General features: G+C 31.0%; 3 protein-coding genes across 3 annotated transcripts; 2 read left to right on the forward strand and 1 right to left on the reverse strand.

Annotated features, from left to right (window-relative positions):
* The first annotated feature begins 902 nt into the window (after window positions 1-902).
* LOC107633978 (protein FAR1-RELATED SEQUENCE 5-like) lies at window positions 903-3,919 on the forward strand. Its single transcript, XM_016337565.3, has 3 exons — window positions 903-974; window positions 1,355-3,712; window positions 3,812-3,919. The coding sequence occupies exons 1-3, from the start codon at window positions 903-905 to the stop codon at window positions 3,917-3,919; spliced, it is 2,538 nt and encodes an 845-aa protein (XP_016193051.1).
* Window positions 3,920-5,052: 1,133 nt separating this feature from the next.
* On the reverse strand, window positions 5,053-8,014 carry LOC107633977 (uncharacterized). The gene is made up of 11 exons (XM_088510074.1): window positions 7,911-8,014; window positions 7,294-7,423; window positions 6,686-7,174; window positions 6,335-6,556; window positions 6,144-6,244; window positions 5,982-6,066; window positions 5,804-5,881; window positions 5,637-5,723; window positions 5,394-5,531; window positions 5,189-5,309; window positions 5,053-5,093 (listed from the first exon to the last, which is right to left on the reverse strand). Coding segments are annotated over exons 1-11 (1,494 nt in total). The 5' UTR covers window positions 7,913-8,014.
* A 5,808-nt stretch (window positions 8,015-13,822) lies between these two features.
* Window positions 13,823-14,821, forward strand: LOC107634796 (thioredoxin H2). The gene is made up of 3 exons (XM_016338214.3): window positions 13,823-14,073; window positions 14,217-14,339; window positions 14,453-14,821. Exons 1-3 carry the CDS (start codon window positions 13,930-13,932, stop codon window positions 14,582-14,584), a joined length of 399 nt encoding a protein of 132 aa, XP_016193700.1. The 5' UTR covers window positions 13,823-13,929; the 3' UTR covers window positions 14,585-14,821.
* The last annotated feature ends 2,101 nt before the right edge of the window (window positions 14,822-16,922 follow it).

Below are 16,922 nucleotides of genomic sequence, written 5' to 3' on the forward strand. Positions count from 1 at the left end.
CTTAATTAAACCGTTAAAATGTGTAACAGAACTGTGAGAAAAAAAAAAAAAGTAACGTATGCAACTTCTATACACCATTCTTTAATTTATTGTTATCTAGGTCCATATTTATATTTTTTAAATTTCTGGGGCCCAAAATTAATTTGCTATCTTCTGATAATCATACATGTTTTATATATCTAGATGCGTATGCTAATAAGAATTGGTATTACAAGCAATTCGTTATTAAGCAGTTAATTTTCAAATCAAGAGAGTGCAATAATAGTAGTTACATATTTTGGAATCAAATAAGGAAATAATAAAAACAGAAATATTTGATAAACAAACAAAATTAGTTTAAATTAGTTTAAATTTTTCTTTATTAAAATTTTTAATTATTATTATTATTATTATTATTATTATTATTATTATTATTATTATTATTATTTTCACAAGTCACAAACAATAATAATTGAATAAGATATGCATTAAATGTATTAATAATAATAAACTAAATTATCATTTTTATTCATAAAAGTTCAAAAAATTGACAAAACTATCATTTCTATCTATTAAAGATAGATTTTTGTTAACAAAATTATTTAAACTTTAAAAAATTATTTAAAATTTTTAAAATACCTTCTAATATAACTTAACTCTAACTTCTCTTTTGACTCCACACCACGGTGGCATTTACCTTGGTCCCTCTTAATGTTTATCTAACACAATTATATTTTTTTTTTTTGCAAAAACACCCTTAGTCAATTATTATAACATTAGTACTATATCTCTTATTTATTACAAGAATAACCCAATATTAATCATTTACCATCATATCCCTATTTCTTTGTTGGGCCAACTAAAATTATATTAATGACTAATTTAACAAAATACTAGAAACTCTGAAACCTCTTAGGGTTCATATGGAGCATGCACCTGATAATGGAGGCAGCAATGGCGGTTTTAACAGTGGCACAAGAGAAGTGCGACCACCGGTAAGTCCTCTCTATTGCATGAATATTGTATTTTATCACATAGTTTCTTCTTCCTTCCACATTAATGGTTCCCTGTTCATTTTTTCATAAATTTAAATCCGTTTCTTGTACATAGTTGTTGATATTTTCTGCTTGGCCATTGATGTTTTTTCTTCCTTTTGTTTGTTTAATCGATATTGAGTTTAATAGCATAAGGGAGATTGTTTTCTATATTTTCAACGCTTTCTTCTATTTTACTTATTTTAGAATTTAATAAGTTAAAAAAAAAATATACAACCAGAACAGTGCTATTATTTTCATGTTAGTGGTCTCTACACTTTGATTTATTAGAATACTATTTGTTTTATGTTTTTCCGGTTGCAAATAAAATTGCTAAGTAGGATCTTGAAGTGGATGATAAAATGGAAGAAAGAGTATTCTTTGATGAGATGATAGAAGAGTCAGATGATACAGAGGAATTTCAAGGAATGTATCAAGATGAAATTGAGCAGGAAGCTGTGAATTCTGAGGATTTAGGGGAGCAAGAATTTCAAGCAATGTTTGATGGGAATGATTTTTCACATGAGGTGGATGAATTATATCGAATAGAAGATATTGAAAATATTGCCATGGTTGATTTTCTGAACATAGGTGCTCATGAGATGGAATGTTTTCATTTTCCTAATCTTCAGATAGCATTTGATTTCTATAACCATTATGCAAAATCTGTTGGTTTTGGTGCTAGAAAAAGTAAGACTTGGAAAAATAGCAAAGGAGAATATGTGAAGCAATTGTTTGTGTGTTCTCGTGAGGGATTTAGACCAGAGAAATATTATAATATGGAAAACAGAAAAAGAGAGCCAAAATCTGAGACTCGTTGTGGTTGCCTGGCTAGGTTTGTAGTTCGTTTTGTGGCTTACACTGGAAGATGGCATGTGGCTTTGTTTGTTGAATCGCACAATCATGATTGCCTTGATCCTAAGTTAGTTGGTTTCCTTCCTACACATAGAAAAATGGCAGAAGCTGATGCTAGTCAAATGAACAACATGAAGGATGCAGGTATTAGCACACCCCATATATATGCTATGTTAGCTAATCAAGCAGGTGGTTATGAAAATGTTAATTATACCTTAAGGGATATGTATAATGAGATTGTTAGGCGAAGGCGTCATGTCCTGGGTGATGCTAGAGCGGCATTGCGATACCTCAAAAACCAGAAATCTGAAGATACAAACCTCTATTATGAGCACATAGTTGATGCTAAAGGGGTATTGCGAGCTTTATTTTGGTGTGATGGAAGAAGCCAATTAGATTATGAAGTATTTGGAGATGTGCTTGCCTTTGATGCGACATACAAGAAGAACAAGTACTTGTGTCCGGTAGTAGTGTTTTCCAGTGTGAATCATCACAACCAAACAGTGGTATTTGGAAGTGCTCTAGTTACCGATGAGAGTAAAGAGGTCTACGTGTGGTTATTACAGCAATTATTGGCAGCCATGAAGGGAAAAGCACCTGTATCTGTGATTACAGATGGTGCTCCATCAATGAGATTTGCAATTGAGACGGTATTCCCAAATGCCCATCATAGATTATGTGCTTGGCACCTCATTCGGAACGCCACAAGTAATGTTGGAAACCCAAAATTTACATCTATGTTTAAGAAGTGCATGCTAGGAGATTATGAAATTAGTGTGTTTGAGCAGAAGTGGTTTGGAATGGTTGAGGAGTTTGGTGTAGCTGAAAAGAATTGGATTATTGACATGTACGAGAAAAGGCATATGTGGGCCACTGCACATATTGGAGGTAAGTTTTTTGCAGGATTTAGGACAACTTCTCGATGCGAAGGTTTGCACTCTATTATTGCAAAATATGTTAAATCTCAATACAATTTGGTTGATTTCATAAAGCATTTTAAGCGGTGTCTTACCTACCTAAGATATAAGGAGGTTGAAGCTGACTATGTTTCCATATCTGGTCTTCCAGTACTTAAAATAGCATTAGAACCTCTAGAAAGGTCTGCATCAAATTTCTATACACGAGAGATATTTTTTATATTTCGAGGCATGCTTGTTAGGGCTGCAAGAATGAAGGTTGTGCAAGATGTGGCATTTGATTCATTTGTACTTTATACAATATCTAAATATGGAAGTCTAAATAGTTCATGGGAGGTGTCTGTAGATAATGAAAGGACGAAATTTAATTGTTCATGCTTAAGGATGGATTCTTTTGGAATTCCGTGTGAGCATATAGTTTGTGTGCTGGTGTTTTTTAACATCCTTGAGCTGCCAAAGTCTCTTGTGTTGACAAGATGGTCGAAGAATGCCAAGACAAGCACTTTCGATTCAAGTGGCGTTACTTGGGAGTCTATAATATTGAGTCAATATGGTTGCTTGATGGATTGGTGTCGGCAGTTGTCCTATGTCGCTAGTCGAAGGCAGGAGAGATTCCACCTTGTTCGAGATATTGTTATGAGCCTAATCGAAGATTTCAAGATTGAAGATGAACAAGAAAAGCAAGTTGGTGCTGAAGCTGATTATTCAGATGGTATTTTTCCTAAGAATCCACAAAATTGTAGGTCTAAGTGTCGTCCTGGTGAGAAGGTAAAACGAAAACCACAACGATGTAGTATTTGTCGCATGGAAGGGCACAATAAAAAATCTTGTCCATTGGCAAAGGACATTCAGCAGCAGACCAATGCAACTTCTTATGGTATAAATAGGAACCATGTTGAGGAAGGTTTGGATGCAGATGCAGAAATGGTAATACTTACTTTAATGATTTACGTACCACAATATATTAATTATATAATTTTCATTAATAAGAGTGAAAATTGATCAATATTTTATTTGATATTGCAGGAATTTTGGGCATCTGATCTTGAAGAAGATTATGAAGAACAAGAGTTTTGGGCAGGAGATTCTGATGCAAGTGCCGACATGGAACTTAGTGAAGAGTTCTCGATGTAGTATTATATAAATTATTATTATGTGATATTTGAATAAAAGTTGAGTAATTGAACTTTGTGTATGAATTTTTATGATGAACTTGGTGTTATTTGCTTAATTGCTATGAAAAAAGTGAGATTTGAGACAAGATTGGTATATTTACAATAATGAGTACATTTTGAGTTACGGCTTACAAGAGACGGTTTTGTGATCCTGTAATTGTAAGATGCAGAACTCAGCAAGAAGAATCTTATTATGATTAGTTAAAGCGTGAAAGATTGTAAAAGAAGTGCAGTTGGGTTAATTGTGAAGAAGGTTCAATACGGTTTGAGGACCCTTCAGAAAGGTTGTTGCTTGCGCTTTTGTATACTGACATTACTCTCTGTTCTTCTTAGCTTTTGTATGAATTTTATTGAGGAATATGTGCATGAAAGTAGATAGCTTATATTTAATGTATGGTTGCAGTAACAGTTAGACCAAGATTTCGGGGGAATATAAGCTTGATGCATGAAAGGCATCCTTTCTATGGCATGATAGTATGGTTATGTATTTGTTGAGACATGTATCTGAACCTGGAATAAAAAAAATTATGTGTGAATCTTTAACTAATCATTTTCAATTTGGAATGGCAAAGAACACATGATGAATATAGGTGAGCATAACGTTACAACAAACTCACACACATGTAAAACTCACACACATGTTCCAACAAACTCCTAAATTAAAAATAGCAAAATATTATTGATCTTTGTATTTATTATGAATATAATAATATAACAAAATTTTCAGACCAGACAAACTTTCTCCTTTAAAATAATAATTCAACAAATAAATTATAAATGTCACTAATCTCGTTCACAATTGAGGATTAAAGCAAATTTTGAAAATAATAACTGAATATGCAAAAATGTTGCTCTCCATGCTGTTCACGCTAAAGCGTAGCCCAGAACTCATTGCTCTTCTTCTGAAACTCGTATTTGTGGTCATTGAACATCCCCAACAAAAGATCTACCACAACAGATGTACGGATATATTGCTCATTTAGCTGCAAATATGGATTAATTAGTTAAATAATATGTTCAGCATGCATATAATTAATCAATATGTCTTTGGCTAACTTACAATGCCCGACACTGTGGGATTAAACTTCTCTCTCATAGATAACCATTGAAGAACCCAGAGACCAGAGTCGCGACTAAAAGTTCAGTGGCAATATTAAAGATGTTAGTGTCAATAAAAGATCGCTTTAATTAAAGATGAATATAAAAGATTCATTGCAATTATGTGTACCTTTGAGGACATTTGGGCACCCCCTAGCCTCTTTCACATCAAAGTTCATGAAATCTTTTCTTTCAGGAATGTCACCTTTTAGGTAATGACCAGAAGTTACCATATCTGATAATTTTAAAGCCTGAAAATTATATTCATGACAAGACTGTTAAGGTTCATGTATTATTTTACATGTGTATAAAGAAATGGATTAAGGACACCTCACCAAGGATTTCATAATTTCTTGTCTTGGCTCAACTTGATCATCATTTAGATTAGAATCAAACTGATATAATTTTCCATCCAATAAGCTAATGACCATAAGATACCAGTGGTCACCTTCTTCCTTAATTGGCACATAAATCTACAGCGGATAGTTATGTGTGGGTCATTTTACATTAAACTCGTAAATTTAGATTTAATGAGGTTTTGCATAAATTAATCCATTAAAGAATTCACATGCACTCACAAATTTAAGATCCGGTGCGACAGACATAAAGCGATATATATAGGTAGCATTCATTTTATCCAGTGAATGTCCCATAAAATATTCCACCTAAAAGGATTAAAGAGATTTCATTCTAATGAATTACGCATAATTCAAAGAAAAGTAATATAAGTAAACATGATATTTACCGCAAAAGATGGCGGAAGCATCCAAAAAGTCTTATTTGCTTGGTCCCATGTGGCCTTCATTACCACAAGCTTGATTATCTACAAATGAGAGTAAAGCAATTTATGGCTGGAGACAAATATTCATAGCCAAAAAAAAAAAAATACATGCAAAAAACAGCTTGTGTAGCCGTGTAGGTACCTTGTCCGAGATTGTTCTTCCGGGAGCTAGACAAACAAGTTCTTCCCTAGTTACTATCGTGTCATCCACATTAATCATGGTCTCACTGAAATTCAGATGTTTCATATAAGATAGTTCAACAACACTAATCCTACAAGTGTGAGCTGAAAAAGAGGAACCCACCTTGGATCTTCAATGCTTGCACAAAATGTATATGCTAATCCTTCAAGTTGAACAGACTTTAGCTGCATTTTAGCACATGGTCTGAATTTGCACCTAAAAGCCTAAAAAAAAAGAGACTTCTCCATTTTAGGGTTTATTAAGTCAAAGTGGCATATTATGACCATTCAAAAACAGTAATCAATGATTGTCACCTTAATCATTGCATTATAGTAACGTGATTTCTCCATTTGGTTAGAGTTAGAGCCTTGTGGCAGTGACCTCTCACCTTGGAGGCAAGGCACACCAGCAGATTGAGCAGGAAGTCGACGTGGAACAGAAAATAATGTGGCATCCCCTGTCTTTGTCATCTTAGCAACTCGCATATTAGAAGAAGGGGAGGTGAGCAATTTTCCTCGAGTCAATGAGGATTCAACCTGTGAAATAACCATTAGAATATGAAATCCATCCAATTTTTAGGTAAAAATAATGCAATGAGGTTTGAGGTTAAGCTGGCAAGTAAAAAATAGTTGAAGACAAAGTTTCAATAACCAAGGTTCTATTACCTTAGTCGGCAATGTCCTGTAGTAATTGCTGGCAAGGAAAGTTGTAGACTTAGCCTTGGTTCTAAGTTGAGGGTTGATAATGCACTTTCCTTTAATGCTGTCAAGTCGTGAAGATTGTGATGCCCGAGACAACCCCGATTCATGCTTATCTAATATAGTGGCATCATCTTTGGCATCAGAGATATCAATGGTGACATCATTGTCGAGTTGTGCGGGGCTGCATCTCAACCTTTTGCTCAATGGTGGATCAGCGACTGGTGTCATCATTGGGTTCTTGTCTACACTTTGCTGAGTAAAATCAACGTTGCTGACTGAATCTTTGGGAGGTAGGTTTGTATTGTACTCATCATGGTCTTTGCACTTATCTTCATTATGGTACAGCTTAAACTCCATCACCTTGAGTGATCTCTCTATGTTGCCAGAAGCCTTGGTTAGTTCTTCCATAGACTTCTTTAGCTCTCCTAGCTCCTTCACATCTCTCCTCAAGTCCTGTAAATAAACAGCACCAAGGTCTACGTTAATGGCTAATCAAGTTGGAAGTGGAGACTTATTTAAATGATTTTATTCCTTTGGATTATTGGATTAATATAATCTAATGGCTAACATACTTCAATTGCACGAAATAACTCATCTATAGAAACATTCTGCAGTTGCGGCGATGTCGGATCTTGCGTAGGGGTTGCACTTGTTGCAACAAATTCCACACCATTTATACGCATAAAAGGGTCAGCTTCAAACCTGCAACCAAATATTAGAAACATTTACTATCACGTAAATATTGAAATTGATGAAAAGTAAATTTATTTACTTGGAATTTGAGACCGAATCAAGTGCAACTGCAGTGACATTCTCTGCAGTGGCCATTGAAATTGTAAAACGTATTGCCGACAAGGTTAGGTTGGTTGACAACAAATAGGGTTTACAACTGGCTGACCGTTATGGATTTTATAAAGGAACAATTACAGGAAACAAATCGAGTGAAATTAATTGAGATATCCCGAGATTTTATTACATTTAATTCAGAAAACATTTAATTCAATATCAAATACAGAAACTTGCTATCACATTAATGAGCATTCAATTTTTTAAAATACCTGGACGTTACTCTAACTGTTAAAATTTATACTTTAAATTTCAAATTTTAATATGTCCAATTTTAAAATTCAAATTTAGAATACTGAAAAAAAAGGGTGGTTACGAAAGTTGCAGTATAAATTCAACTCACATATATATAAAAAAAAGTTTACTTTAATCTCAAGTATAAATTCAACGGTTGTGGCAGCGTTTTCCAAGGTAGGAGAAGAGCAACAGAAGGCAGCAGAAGAAGCTCGAGAGAATCTGAAGAGGCTTGAAGTTGGACTTGAGGGAAAATGCTTCTTTGGAAGTGATAACATTGGCTTTGCGGACATTTCTATGGGTGACTTCCATATTGGATTGGAATAGCTGAGGAAGTTGTGGCCATCAACCTTATTGATGCAGAGTCAATGCCTAAGCTTAACTCATGGTTCCATGCTTTTATTGACATCCCAATTATCAAAGAACTCATGCCTCATCGGCATAAATTGCTCCATCTCACACCAAGGCATCACATATATATAAAAAAAATTTCTTTAATCTCAAGTATAAATTCAACACAACACACTAAATTTATGAATATTGTAATTTCTTTTTTCTACTTTAAACTCAAGTATAAATTCAACTCACATATGTAAAAAATATTTTACTCTACTATAAAATATAAAACTACTTTAACACATTTATTCTAATAAGTTTGGCTAACTCGTAAGTTTAATTTATTGGAACTGCCTCTGTGAGCTCCTTTGAGCTAAACTCATTAATAGTTTAAAAAATTGGATCCATATATTAATAAGTGAAATTTGAATAAATACTAGTTTAACCGGTTGGATCATAACTTGACTTAATGTATATATGCATGTGTATTACTTATTTGAGCTAATATATGTTATCTTCATCATATTTGAGCCATTTCTTAAGTTTAAACCAACTCTATATTTTTTATAAGCTAAATTTTAAAGCAATCAGGGATATTTCTAGGACTTTTCATGAAGACATGAATTAACTATTAAAATTAACCCAGTTACCATATAAGAAAACACCCTTCACTCATAAATAAGGAGATTTGATTCTTCTCATTAATGAACTCTTTAGAAAGAACTCTGACAGTTTCCTTATTATACAAGCACATGTTATATTTATCACAACTATTTTCAGAGGCATTCAAATTTTTAATACAAATTTTCTCACTCAATTCTAGTAAAATCACTTTTTCTTTATTGTTGTCCTAACCATAGTGCTAACATTATTTTCTATGTGGTATGAACATATTTTGAGCTATAAATAATCTTCTTAAGATTCTATTTGCTTGATTTTTTCCATTAGTTTCACAATCATTTTCTCCGTAAGCATACAAACAATATCTATGAGTGAATACAAGCTATTCGATGCATAAAATAAGACAATATATGCCATACTTGACATTAAATTGAGTAAAAATTGACATCATACATATTTACCCTGTTAAATAAGTTCAATTATTATCATTAAGTAACTCTTTTTAGAGAGATATGAGTATTTTCATGAATGTATTTTTAACACCAATTAGCTATTAAAAAAAAATTCATCAATAATCCTTCACTCACTCCCTCCAATTAACAAAGTTCAATTATGTCCTGCTCAACCATAAGTTTCAACAACATTAAGAAAAATGCAAGATTATTTACTGACCTTTTTTGTTCTATGGCTAGATTTATTCTATTAGCTTATAGTTGGTCTCATGCATGTCTTTTCATTGATCTTTTGTGCGGCACACCATCAATTTCAGATTTCTAAGCATCTTATGAACCCAAACAGCCACAGCCATAAATCTGTTGATGAAGAAGGTTAAAAAATTAAAGAAATTACAATAAAATATTTTTTTATGTTATTCTAAAAAATATAAAAATAAAAACATTGTAAGAAAAAAAGAAAAAAAAAATGAAAACCTTATTTGGGGAAGTAAGGAACAACTCTGATGCTTGACAAATGGTTGGAAGTCGTGGGTCTCCTTTGAGGCCATTCTCTTCAGCAAACACTTTTTTCCCTTTTTTTTCACGTTTTTTCTTTTTTGGGTCTCTGTGTATGTATGTGAGGCACCTTCGATAAAAAATACCTCCTCCTCGGAAAACACCACACGACGTCGATGACCATATAGACGAGAAGAACATCACAAATTTTAGTGGCGGGGTGAGCAGGGGTGCGGAATAATGTCGATCCAGGATCTGACACTTGCATGCGTTCATGGGTAGTCTCGATCCAGACCTTGGTAGTTGCTGTTAGTACCGGGGTTCATTGCAGTGGTGAAGAAGGGTTCATTACAATGGTGAATAAGAAGAAAAAGAAGAAGAAAATCAGAAGAGGAAGAGACCCCATCTGCAAAACAAATAATAAGAGGAAGACAAATCCAGACCCTGGTAGTTGCTGTTAGTGTCGGGGTTCATTGCAATGGTGAAGAAGAAGAAGAAGAAGAAGAGACCCATCTGCAAAAAAAAAAAAAAAATAAGAGAAAGATGAAAATGTTTATTTGTAAAAACATTAAATATTAGGGAGTATTTAATAAAATTAAATGTATAAATTTATATTTAATCTACACCATTAGATATAATATTAAAATGATCTAACGGTTTAAATTAAAAATTAGCCTAAAGGACTAACGTTAGTCCTAAAGATGGTTAGGACCAACAAATTAGCCCCCCCACACCACCATGCCCTCAATCCTAAACTCCACTATCACGCAAATCCTTTCTCACCACCACTCTCATCATCCCCAACTACCACCACTATACTACCGCCATCATCACCACTGCCATCACCGCCTCCTTCTCTAATACCACAACAAAGGCAGAAATAGAGTGACAACAATAGTGACTTGGTAGTAACGATTCCAATGATCTCCAGCACCAGCGGTGACATGATCTGCGTATCATTGCCGCCCTTGTCTGAAGATCTATGTTCGTCATCGTTGCTGCTCCACCAACGAGGGTCGTGAACGTTCTCTGTCTTCCCTTCGCAAGCACGCACGAGATCCTGCATGGTGGTGGCACTCTTAATTCCCTTAAGCTTCGCTTCGATGACCCGATCATTGTCTTCGTGTTGCCTTTTATAAAAACGTCGTAGATTCTGATTAGGACCATCTATGACAACATCCTCCGCACCAGCATTTTGACCTTGAAGCACTGCTCATAGAGCTTCGAAGTTAGGGACTGAAGGGTTCGAAGATTTGGCAATACGTCATCGTCGTGGCTTTTTTTTTTTTTTTTTTTTTAATTTTTGTTACTTTATTCTCTAATTCTACATCTCTATAATCTGATTTATTATTGAACTATAAAGGGTAAAGTATATTTTTTGTCCCTGAAGTTTGGCAAAAATTTCAAAAATACTCCATAAGTTTTATTTTATTTCAATTTTGTCACAGAAGTTTTCGATTTGCATCAAATATACCCTCGACCGCTAAATTTTCAAAAAATTTAAGACCAATATAACAATAATGCATGAAAATTATGCTTGATTTGCTTATGTTGAGGGTTGTTTTTATGAAATTGTTATTGAATTGGTCTTAAATTTTTTGAAAAATTAGCTGTAAGTGGTATACTTGATCCAAATCGAAAACTTTTAGGACAAAATTGAAACAAAATAAAACTTGGAGGTATTTTTAAAATTTTTGTCAAACTTTAGGTACAAAAAGTATACTTACCCAACTATAAATCTGTAATTATTGAATTTTAATGCTCCACTTCTATTGTTAGAATTTAAATTTGTGTTTCCAGTTCTATTGGTTCTGTTGCTGAATTTGTAATAATATAATTCTGTTGAGATATTATTATTTGAATTTGAATGTAAAATTCTAAATTTAAATGCTCTTCCTCTTTAAAATTAATTTTTCAGCAGTGATGAATAACTTCTTTTTTTAGTCATTCTCTCACTCTCTTTGTTTCGATTTTCTCTGTCACTCTTTTTTTCTTGCTTGCTTTATGGTAGTGGTAAAGAGAAGAATTTAGGGATGGTGATGATGATAGTGTTGGTGGTGGTTGAAGATGAAAGTGGTGGTGAGGAAGGATTTGGGTAAGAGTGATGATTTGGAGTAAAAAGAAGCTAGAGTTAGATTATATTAGAGGGTATTTTAAAAATTTTAAAAGATTTTTAGAGTTTGAATAATTTTGTTAGCAAAAATTCATCTTTTATGAGTAAAAATGGTAATTTTATTTATTTGTGGATAGATTTGTTAGTGTTCTAAATTTTTATGAGTAAAAATAGTAATTTAATAATAATAATAATAATAATAATAATAATAATAATAATAATAATAATAATAATAATAATAATAGAAAGTACATTAATAACATTCAAATTATTTTATCAACTATTATGACAAAGATATTATCTATTATTAACAATTTTATTAAGTATAGTAGATTTTTTCTATTATATTTTTTGTCTGTGCTAATTTTTAATCTATTATGCATGTGATTTTTTTAATAATCTATTTTCTTTAATTTTTTTCTATTCTTGTTCTATATAGTGAAGATAGTCAAAATATTTTTAATTTAATATCAATTTTACATAAATAATATTTATAATTTATACGCATAACCTCTATATATTCATACATATAATATTTATAATTTACGAATATTTATGATTATAATATTATCTAATTTTAAGATATGTATTTTTTAAATGATCTTATATGTGCATCAATAAATCATAATTTTAAATTATTTTAATATTTTTTAGTTGATATTTATATGTGTATTTATTTACTGATTTTAATTTAGTCAGTTAATAATTATATTTAATAATTTATTTTATAATTTTCTTTTATATTTTATTTTTATTTTTATTTTTATTTTTATTTTTATTTTTATTTTATAATATATAATCTATATATATAAACATGAGTTGTATTGTAGAAGTTATTAAAATATTTGTAATTTAACATCCATAATTTTATATGTATAGCATTCATAACTTTAAACATATAACATCCATAACTCAAAAATTAAAATTGATAATTAAAATTGATTTGTTATTATTATTTTTTATTTTGCAGGTCATAAACTAATATTTTTTTATGTTTTTTATTTTCAATTAATTGAGACAAATGAATTTGAGGTCTTGGATTTTTTTTATAAAATGTGTTGTGATAATTTAAAAATATTTTTTAGGGTTAATAACATAATAATTTAGGACTTTTATTTGAAATAAAGATTGTATAATTATGAAAGTAATAAGTTTATAGTGAGGGTTAGTTTTTTCGAATTTGATTCTCATAAAATTTGAATTGATTTTTGGTGTAAATGAAAGGAGATATTTATAGAAAAACTAATTGCGTTAATTAATTAAGGAGAGTAATTAACACTCTTTGGTAAGTGAGAATGTTATTAAGTATATATTTTTATTTATTATTTGTGATTTTTGACTAGATAGCATTACTCTAATAAAAAAAATAATATCATATGACTAATAAAATTTATTATTTTTGACTAATATTTAACCAATTTTAAATTTTAAATCTTAAACTTAAATTTTAAATTTTAATAGTATAAAAATAAGGTGTTAGACAAAAATTTTATTTAAATATTTGAAAGTTAAATAGTTTTAAAAATGGGTACTAGACATCTTCATTATTCAAGGGTGAATTGTTTTTTTTTAATAATTGTTTTTTTTTTTCAAAAATGACTATATATAGTGTGAATCATATTAAATTGAGTTTAAACTTTAAAGTGACAAAATGAATGGAGAATAATAAGGAGCTAATATTTTTATTAGAAAAAGTTGGTTCAAATGTATAAAAAAAAAAACAAAAAAACAAAAAACAAAAATTAATCATCTAATATTTCTCAAGATGAATATTAGTATTTTATACAAAAATGTAGGGTTTTCATTTTTTTTAAAACTCTTTTAAACACATGCTAAGGATATTTAATTTGTTTGGGTACGAGCAGTAAATATTGTCAAAATTAGCAGCTTATCTTGCAAGAGAATCCGATACTAAGTAGCTAGTTCTCATATTAAACGATAAAATAGTATTGCAATTATACTTTGCTACTCTATATAAAGGGCTTGAATTTTGCAACCAAATGGTATAGCAACCAAACAAAAGTTGAGTAATTAAACCCCAAATTAAAGTATATATAGTGCCTGAAATAATCTTTTGGGTTTTTTGTAAAAGGAAGAAGCATTTAATTATGGGAGCCAACTATTCAAATTTGGAATATGTTCAAAGAGCACCAAAGCCATTATCATCAGTAGCTACTTCTCGAATCCTCACCTTCCATTCCTCTGCTAAATGGAAGGCTCACTTTGATGCTTCCAAACAAACAAATAAGCTGGTAAGCTTTGACAAACCTATATATACAATTAGTTATTAATTATTAATTATTAATTAGTATCATATAATAGTATTTTATTATTATTGTTGTCATTAAAATTATTTTTGAGAGATATATAATTTATATGAATTTGTTTGCTAAAGATGGTGATTGACTTCACGGCAACATGGTGTGGACCTTGCAAATACATGGACCCAATTTTCAAAGATTTTTCTGCCAAATACACAGAGGTTGAGTTCATTAAACTTGATGTGGATGAGTTAATGGTACGTTTGTTCGAACTTATTAGTTATTATATATATGTGATTATTTATATATTCAACATTATTTTAATTTAATTTGTTTACTAATTAACGTACGTGTTGGGATATTGAATCAGGGAGTGGCCCAAGAATTCCAGGTGCAAGCAATGCCAACATTCGTATTAGTTAAGAAAGGAAAAATTGTTGATAAGGTGGTTGGTGCAAGAAAGGAGGAGTTGCAGAAGCTTATTGAGAAACACAGGAAATGAATAATGATATTATGATCTTACTAGTTAATGGTACCCTCAAGCAATCATTATCTATATATAGAACTTGTGAAATAATACCCCCAACTAATTATACTAGGTTGGTGCCCTCTAATAGTATTGCTTGAGCGTTACGTCAGTGTGTAATAGTATGTACTTATATGTATGTGAATCTACACCTTTTTTCAGTATCCATGCATTGCATTATTTTGTGAATGTGAAACTACTATATTATTATTATTATTATTATTATTATTATTATTATTATTATTATTATTATTATTATTATTAGGGGTAAGTATTGTTTTGTTCTTTAATGTTTAGGATCAGAATCGAAATCGACCCTGATGTAATTTTTTTATTTAGAATCGTCCATAATGTTATATTTGATTTTAAAATCGTCCTTTTGACTTTTCACGGACAAAAATATTCTCCACCACCATCACCTTTATCACCACTATCGCCTCCCTTACTCCTACCAAATACCAATTATCAGATTCAAGAACACCAACAATAACATATTATTCAAATTCAGAAACAACATCAAATTCAACAACAAAATTAACCCACAACAACAATAAAATTAGAAAATAACAAATCAAAATCAGAATTAGAAGCAGAAACAGAAACAAAAACATAAGCAGAAGCAGACATAGAAGCAAATGCAGAAATAGAATTGGGAACAAAAGCTCAAGCAGAAGCAGAAGTAGAAGCCAAATCAGAAGCAGAAGCCGAAGCAAGAAGCAAAAGTCGAAGCAAGAAGCAGAAGCAGAAGCGGGGAGGTGCAGGGGCGAAGAGTAGCGGCAAGGTGCAGTGGCGAAAACGCGAAGTGGCGACAAGGTCGGGAGCAGCGGCGGCAGTGGCGGAGCACGACAACGAGCTCTCTCCCTGGCTCGCATCTCCTCTCTCCCTCGCGAGCTCTAATTTCCGACGGCGATGACGACGGCGGCTCCAAGTTTCACCGGCGCCGTCTCCGTCCCCGTCCCCGTCCCCGTCCCCCTTCCCCTCTTAAATGTTTGGGACGATTCTAAATCATAAATTATGTCAGGAACGATTTCAATTCTGACCATAAATATTAGAGACCAAAACAATACTTATTATTATTATTATTATTATTATTATTATTATTATTATTAATAAGTCGAATTTTGAAAAAAAATTCGTATAAGTAAATTCACGAAGTGCTACTCAGAAGTTATGTTTTTGAAGTTATAAAATATTTGGGTGCATGGTTGGATCCGGTGACAACTATTACTTAAGAATTTGTTCCATATGGCTCCGTTTGTTTTTTAGAAGAGGATAAGACAAGATATTGAAAATAAGATAAAAAAAGATAGAGATACAAAATTTTATTCTTTTATTTTATTTTATTTTATCTTATTCTTATTTTTTTCATTTAAAAAATTTGAGAAAAAAAATATAATAATAAAAAAATATAATTATAAAAAATTAACAAAAATAATGAAAAAAATAAAAAATAAGTTGTGTCATTTGTTAGTGTCTTTGTGTCCTTTTTGTCAAAATGGATACAAAAGACATTAATTCAGTATCTCTGAACACAATATCTTTATCTATATCTCATATGTCAAATACAATTTTATATCTCCGTATTTCTGTTTCAGTGTCCCGTCCCTAAAAACAAACGCACCTATAGCACTTAGAAAATCACCTATATCTGCTATTGGGTAATTCAATTGCTATTGATGAAATTTTGTTTCTAAGAAAAAAATATATATTATGTTTTAATGGTACGGTGTATAGAAAATTCTAATTTATTATTGATAATTATTCAATATTTAATTATTACAATTCAAAATTATTTATGAAACAATCCAAAATAAATTAAAGATGAAAATGCTCATATAGTTATTTTTATGTGAAGTTAATGGCTGAAAATATTAGACATTTTTAAATTTCTTAACCCAACACCATCCATGTTAAATTATTAACCTAAATTTATGAGTATAATTGAAAGAGTTTGATTTTATAATTCTTTGATCTCTATCAACCAAAATCTACCAGATTCTTATTTTAGGCTTAACAGTAACTCTCCGATGGAATAAGAGTCGCAAAGTGATTTTAGTATGTTAAAGACCAAAACTCTAGAGTTCTATTTATATGTGGCTATTAGTTTTCATTAATCCCTCAAAATAAAATATTTAGTTTTATTCTTGTTTAAATTCAAATTAAAAGTAATAATAATGTATTATATTTAATATTTATAATAATAGATGAGATCATCTATATATAAGTCATATAATATGAAATAGCTAATGTGATCGTAACCAATTATATATATTATCCATAAATAGACCAGAAAATTATTAGATACTTAATTAAT

This window comes from Arachis ipaensis, chromosome B3 (assembly GCF_059453495.1).
Source record: "Arachis ipaensis isolate K30076 ecotype BB chromosome B3, ASM5945349v1, whole genome shotgun sequence".
Lineage (NCBI taxonomy): Eukaryota > Viridiplantae > Streptophyta > Magnoliopsida > Fabales > Fabaceae > Arachis > Arachis ipaensis.